This window comes from Mesitornis unicolor, unplaced genomic scaffold, assembly GCF_000695765.1.
Source record: "Mesitornis unicolor isolate BGI_N332 unplaced genomic scaffold, ASM69576v1 scaffold3876, whole genome shotgun sequence".
NCBI lineage: Eukaryota > Metazoa > Chordata > Aves > Mesitornithiformes > Mesitornithidae > Mesitornis > Mesitornis unicolor.
Window position 1 is genome coordinate 47,501 of NW_010188779.1, and position 7,204 is coordinate 54,704.

The 7,204-nt window shown below is 36.1% G+C and overlaps 1 protein-coding gene across 1 annotated transcript in view; it reads left to right on the forward strand.

Moving 5' to 3' along the window:
* The window catches only part of SLC10A7 (solute carrier family 10, member 7), a gene marked incomplete at its 5' end in the record, with an annotated part of 141,933 nt that overhangs the window by 44,350 nt on the left and 90,379 nt on the right, over window positions 1-7,204 (forward strand). Inside the window, one exon of the mRNA XM_010185825.1 lies at window positions 1,146-1,184. Within this exon, the coding sequence (XP_010184127.1) occupies window positions 1,146-1,184 (39 nt within the window). The remainder of the gene's footprint in view (window positions 1-1,145; window positions 1,185-7,204) is intronic.

A 7,204-nucleotide genomic window follows, 5' to 3' on the forward strand; every position in this document is an offset into this window, starting at 1 on the left:
TATTGATAGGGCCAGCAGAGGAGGAATCTAATGAAATTATCAAAGCTTTGAATTAATTATGAACTTGAATAAGAAAGCTAAGCTCTCTAGAGCCAAGAATCTCATTACCCATTCATTTTCATTGCATCCTCTTATGGAGCAGAAGGCAGGTTCAGCTACAGCTCCTATCCTGATTTTGGACTTTATTCAAACTTGCTAAACTCGCTAGCATCCACTTGTTATTAATCTGTGCCTGGAAGTGTCCAGGGTGATTAATTTGACTCTGGTCTAAATCTTCATGTAAACAGTAGATTTTCCTCCCCCCTTTCCTCTTACCTTTGCTGTGTGGCTTTTCATCATCAGACTGGCTGCCTTGCAAGAGTTTCTGTCCTTTCTTGGTAATTGGGGAAAGCTATTGAAGACTCAAGTTTTAAATTCCTGGAATTTAATGAGTTAATATTAAGAAATAACACTGCTACCTTATATTTCCCGGATATTTAGGTAAGCTTCTAAGTAATTACAAAAATTGTTTATTTTCTTACTTTAAAAGACTATGGAGTACAAAGTAAAGATTAGACATTTTGGCCTCAGAAGTATGCAGTTGTTGTGGTTTGGGGTTTTATTTTGGTGGTTGTTTTTGTTGTTCCTGTTTTAAATTTGTTTGTTAAACTACAGAAACTTCTGAATTTGTCAATAATTTATTATGATGAACAATTAATTTGTTTGCCTGATTAATATTACATTAAAATTTTTAAAAGTTTATGAAAAGAGTGGCTTAGTTAAATCAGATTATATATGTTTTAATTAATATGTCAATATGTAAAAAATTTTCCTGGCAAATTAGAGCAAAAGCAGTGAGACCAAGCTTCTGTGTAATAATCTTACTTCTTGTGCATATTTCTCTTAAGTCTGCTGGCAAGGATTTTCTTCTTCTCCTGCTTTTGTCCATTTCAGCACATTATTTGTGAATGCATAAACTAGAATCTATCAGTCTTCATAAGCTACAGGCCACTGGCAATTTTTTAAACAGTGGCTAACCGCCTAATGGTCTCTGTGTATGTGTGTATTTGGAGAATCTTAATAGCTTGTTGGGTGGGAGAATAACATTTTATTCTTGTACTATAGCTATTTTGATGTTGGTGATATTTATCTTTTTCTCTTTCCAGGCAGCCGCTATATTTAATTCTGCTTTTGGAAGTTTTTTGGTAAGTAATGCAGTATTTATAGCAAGTGCTTTAATAGTTTTAATTTTTAACAGTATCATTGGTGTGTTTGCATTTTTCACATTAGTGTTGGTGGAATGGTGCTATTTAGCTGGCAAAAACTTAAATAATCTTTCAGTTTATTTCACCAAGCCATTAAATACAGATATTACAATTTCTTTTTTTTTTTAAACTCTTGAGAAAAGTAGTGAATAAATTGTCTTTGCTCATGGTAAATTAATAATGTGTAAACACATCTTAATTTTCTCCTTAATGTGTTAACTGAATCTATTATTATGCAGATGTTGCAGACATGGGCATCAATATATTGATTTTTCTAATAAGGCCCATCAAATACTCATTATTTTCTATCAAGAGGCCATGGCTTTTGAAAAGAAAACATGACCCAGCTGATCAGAGAGTAGATGCTAATTTACTCAGTGACATGTCATTTGTTTAGCATATTTCACTGTCAGTGAAGCCCCTCAGTGTCTCTGAGGAACACACTAAAATAGCTAGATATGGAAAAGCAATCAACCCAGCTGGAAATAGAACTGTTTTGGTAAAAAGCTGAAACAGTATTTGTGAGTCTCGTGGTCTACAAAGATTCAGAAAGGATACTGTAAAGAACACTAGATGTATTTGCAAAGAAAGAAAGAATAGGTTTCTTTTATTGATATATTGTTTAGAGAGATATTAGTGAATATTAAATACAAATTCTTATATATGCAGGCAAGCTAATGTGACTGTTTTACTTGTTTAGGCAGCTAATAATTGAATTTGTTCTTATTTACTATGATTTGTGCATGTATGCATTTGTGCAGGTATGCATTTGGGATTCCAGTCTTGTGTCCCCAGAAAGAGTACTATGATATATAAAATGAATGAATAACAAAAGAATTCAAATTAGGAAACTAATCAAAACTGCATGTAAAAAGTGACTCGCTTTATGCATATTTGTATTATGAAAAACTGGATTTTGGAAGTTTAAGTATGCAACGCTGTACTGCCAAGAGAGACAGTTGCATGGCGTTTTGAAGTTATGCATTGTGCTGGTGCTTTTTTGAGGGACTCAGTTAAAGTTAGGAAGGTGGATGTAAGTTTTGTGGGTATAGATGACCATTCACATTTTTCAAATGTCAGTTCCCAAATGCTTGTTCCTTTTTGTCACCTGTCATGTTCTCCTCCAGTGGGAAGAAGGTACTTTCTGCCTCAAACTGTGGAATCCCAGTGTTAAAGCAACTTTTATGTCTGTGTATGTGCGTGGCATTTTCTCTTGTTGCTTGGCATGTGCTCCAGTTTCTCTGATGTCCCCAGCTTTCAGTTCAGGAGGTTTCCTTGGATACCCAGAGGCCTCAGTTTCGCTGTCATTAGGAGAATGTCTTCTGACTTCAAATAAGAATTTAGGCCCCAGAGCATCTGACTACAATGCCGGATCCTAGTAAAGCAACATATACATATTTTGATTTCTAGAACCTCTTTGTAGCTCTTTGAAGAAATCTCAGTTAAGGAAGCTAAGCTAGTCTGTGTGTTCATGTAATACTCCTGATTTTGGTTTTGTTCTTAGTTCCATGAACTGATCTTGGAAAGTTCCACTGACACATAATTACCTCATTTGACATTTTATTCACTTCATTTTTTATTTTTATTTTTCTTTAATCTTGGAGCAGCATTATGGTAAACATTCTTGTTAAAAAAAATCCCAGTAAAGACTTTTCAAATATGTTAAAGATCAGCTAGAATCAAGCCACAATACCAGCTGATTTTTTCCAATGACTGATTAAAAGAAAAAATAAAGAAAGTGGACACTATTAAGTCACAAATACATACAAACTGTTAGACACTTACTGTGGTATCCTAGTTTGAAATCATGATTATGTAAGGAATATGTATGTATGACAGAAATAAATCACAAATACATTTATGGAAAGCTTTGCTCTTACATACTTTTCCATTTATGAAGCTGGTAGGATGAATCTTGTTACTGAAAAGGCAGTGGAGTGATAGTAGGGCATGGACTGTAATAAGCAGACAGAGTTCACCAGTTCCACAGTGCTGTAGGTCTATATGGCCTTTGAGCGGCTCCTGAACAGCACTAGCACGTGGTCACTGACTTTGTAAGTTTTCCATGAACAACTAGCGACGCATTTTAAAAAGTAATAAAAAAATAAGTGTACTTGTTTGAAGTCAAAACTATTCTATAAAATATGAAAATAGTTGGCCTTTCTCTGAGAAGATAATGGAAAGTCCTGGTGGTGCTTTTTGGAAATGGTTTGGTTTTTATTGATGCCTAATTTACGTAAAGCCAATAGATGGATGTCCTATTTCCTGTATCATCATAATGAATGTAATTTACCTTTTCATTATTAGTGTCTGATGATGTGGTGTCTGTGGATAGACTTAGATGCAGTTATATACCTTTGTGACCATAGCCATATACATGTTCTGGAGATAACCTGGAAGGATCTGACCATTGGCAAGGCTGCAGTTTTTCTTACAGTCCTTGTATTGCAATATGTACCATATGGGCAGGTGGCTGCACTTGTGTGTAGCCCTGACAAAGCCAGGAGGATGGTGTGTTGTCTGTTGTCAGACTATACCCTGTGGGGCCAGAGCCTCTGTATGACTGTGAAGCGAGCTGATTTAAAAAGGCTGAAAGATTTGCTATGCTTTTAATTATTTTTTTTTTTTAAGACTAGGAAGTGGTCATTGACAAGTTAAATACAAGTGAACTGTGAAACTAAATGTCTTTAGGAAAAGACATAATATTAGAATGATACTGAGATGAGTCTATTCAGATGAAAAGGAAAACACTGCGATATGCAAAAAGTAGAAATGCCACATATGTCTTGATAAGCAGAAATACACTTCGATTAAGGATTTGGAGGTGTTTTTGCTGGTAAGGAGATTTACAGAAACCAACCAACCACAGAGTAATTAAACTCTGTCGCAGTTCCTATTCCTATAAATATGCAGGCAAAACAATGCATGGAATGATACTGTACATATTTATACTTAGTTTAATAATGTCCGAGGACTAATTAAACACAGTGTTTTAAAGAACTAATTGTTCCAGAGAAGTGTTTTTATGTAGCTAGATTGGTACTAACTAAGGATAGATGAATTCAATTTACATAAATTTCGGCCAAGAGAATATTTAGAGTCATACCACAGAGAATTGCTTTGGGTTGGGTAGTTAATATCATTATCTCCTCCCCTAATTTTAACAGTTGGGTTTACAATAATTGTGGAACATAAATGATTTCAGTTTTTTCTCTTGATAGGGGATTTTAGTAAAATCTGATAGTGACTTACTAATGCTGGGTGATTGGTTATCAGCAAGGTTGCTACTGTAAATGCAAATGCATGCTAAATCTGCTGAGATAGAAAGAGGATACTTTTGCACCTAAAGCCTAAAGAAATTATCTGGGATGTTAAGTATGGGTCTGCTGTGATTCTTAACTTTCTATGCACTACCATGCTTCCTAAGCATTTCTGTTCTCCTTCTAAAAGTTATGCTTCAACAGAAATATAATGCTTGTTTATGTCCAAAGTGCAGAACAATAGGCAGGATACTGCAAAACTTTCTGTGCTGGTGATTGTTCCATGGTGTTTGCCTGCGTGGCTCAGCTCCTTTGGCATTAAGTTCATCAAGGCACAGCCTGTCACTGAGTCTGTTCTTGCACCGAAGTGGGGACATATTGGTTGGACATCTCTTGGTTGAGAGCTAAACTCAATGTTCAGTGACAACATAGTGCCATGTGCATGGAAGAAGGTGAGTGCCTAACCTCTAGAAGAGCGTGTCCTCACAAAATGCTCTGCACTACTAAGCTAGAAAGAGCCTTGTCTAATCTCTTTCTATCTCTCATTAATCTCCTTTATGCTGGAGACAGCGGGCTTGGAAACTCATGAGAGTATCCAGCTTGTGATGTGAATGAATGTTGTCTGATTCTTTGGTGCCTTGGGGCTATGAACAATAAGTATGAGAGGAACAGCCATCAGCTTCACTTTAAACAAAGAACTGTAACCAAAATCTGAAGGTCTGTGGTGACAAGAAATCAAGAGGAAAAGAGAGGATTCAGAGGATGCTGCTCTGATGACCATTGCACTCCTGAAAACACGGAGAAAAGGAAAGTTGAAGATGAAAGTGTTGGTTGAGACTTCTTATAATGTGGTCTTGGATTAACTGTGCTTCCTCTGTTGAAACCTATGAGATGAAATAAGGCACGTGGCCAGGCTACATAAGTCAGTCTGAAGGAAGGGTGCCCCTCATTTCATTAATCTCCTTTGTCCAAATAAGGTATGTATGGTTTTGTTGTTTTACCTGACCATCTTTCTAAGGGGGCAAGGCTGGTTCATATTGTTCAAAAACTCAAATAATTTTTGGAGCAATTTTGGGCTAATCAAATCAAAGCTAGTATTTTTATTTATATTGCTTCTAAATGAAAGCTAAAGCTAGCAGGGAATATGAAAGTTAGCTTCTCACATACACACAAAGACTAGTTGGTTAATGAAAATGTATGGAGTTCTTATCTACTCTGCTTTAGCAAGCATAATGATTTACACAGCCTGACAGCACTAGTGCAGCAAGTAAATGCATTAGTCATAGTGTCCATTTTTCTTGCAAATTTGTGACACAGATTTAATTATGGGAATGACCAGCAACTTACAAATCTAATTTTGGTAGGCTGAGCCAACTTTTTTATTTTAATAACAATGGATTTTTTGGCAATGATTTCATTACTATTTAAGGAAATCTACCCGTATGGAAATAACCAATTGGCTGAATTTATTTTCTTTCTTTTACCTTAATGGATGTTGAATGGCTTAGGTTTATTTTGTTTTGTTTTGGTGTTGGATTTTTGTTTGTTTGGTTTGGTTGGTTGTGTTTTGGGGTTTTTTTTTTTGTAATCTTAGTTATTTCTAGGATAAATATCCTTATCTGGCTTAATTATGTCTAGCACAAACATTGTAAATATTTTTCTTAAATTAGGCAAACGTTTGTATATCCCTTTATTTTCCTCTGGTGTCTTCACAGTATGAAAAGAGGCAGAACAGTTGTCTGGGATTCCCTTTTTACTGTGCTAGCTGTTTACAAGAAGATCTTCCCAGGCAGTCTTTTCACGACAGGTGCTGAATTCTAGATTCAGTCTTGTTTAATTTCAAAGCTGAGCTGCTTTGTGGTGTGCCACCCACTCTTAGAAGTGGTCTCCTCTTCCTCTATGAACACAGTGGTGCTGTTGGTCTGTGCTCCAAATTTTATTCAGGTAGTTCTTCAAATCCTGAGCAAGTTCTCCCTGTTAATCAACCACTTGGGAAGCCACCTCAGCCTTTGAAGGATGGTTTTTTGCATGAGTGGAAAGGGATAGCAGATCTCAGGAGCAGCAAGTCTTTGGACCAGATATTATGTAGCTGACAGGAAGAGTTTGGGTTCGGTGGAATTTAAATAATCTTGGGAGCCACTTATGTTGCCTTAACTGTAACTTTCTCTTACTTTGTGGCTAGTGCTTGGTTCTCCCGTTGTTGTTTAACAACCTCATTTTGATTTCTGCTAGCTTGATCTGAAATCTTAATGCAAATTTGGACATCATCAACTGTTTCCAGGTTTTAAAATGTGAAGGCCTTCATTCTTGCTGCGTATTTGTCCTTCCAGTGTATAGCATGCTCAGTTCAATACCTGAGTGGGTTAGCTTATAGTATTTTGGTACAGGCAAGGCAGTGTAAAAAAGCTCACTGTGACAGAGACCTGTTAGTGTGAGCTTAAGAAAAGAGCCCTTGATACAGAAGATTATTTTGAAGAATGACTAGGCATGTACACCCATCCCAGTATACTCTCTCTCGTTCTCTCTCCAAAAGCTGAACTGACAAAGTTGGTGTCAGTTAGAAACAGATGTAGAAATTTTACAAAATAAAAAAATAGTCTGCTTGTCTATGAATAATACTGAACTTTAAAATAAAAATGAGTAAGTATATAGGTATGGTGGTCAGAAAGTTTAAAAATAAAAAAGTAAGGGACTCTTTCC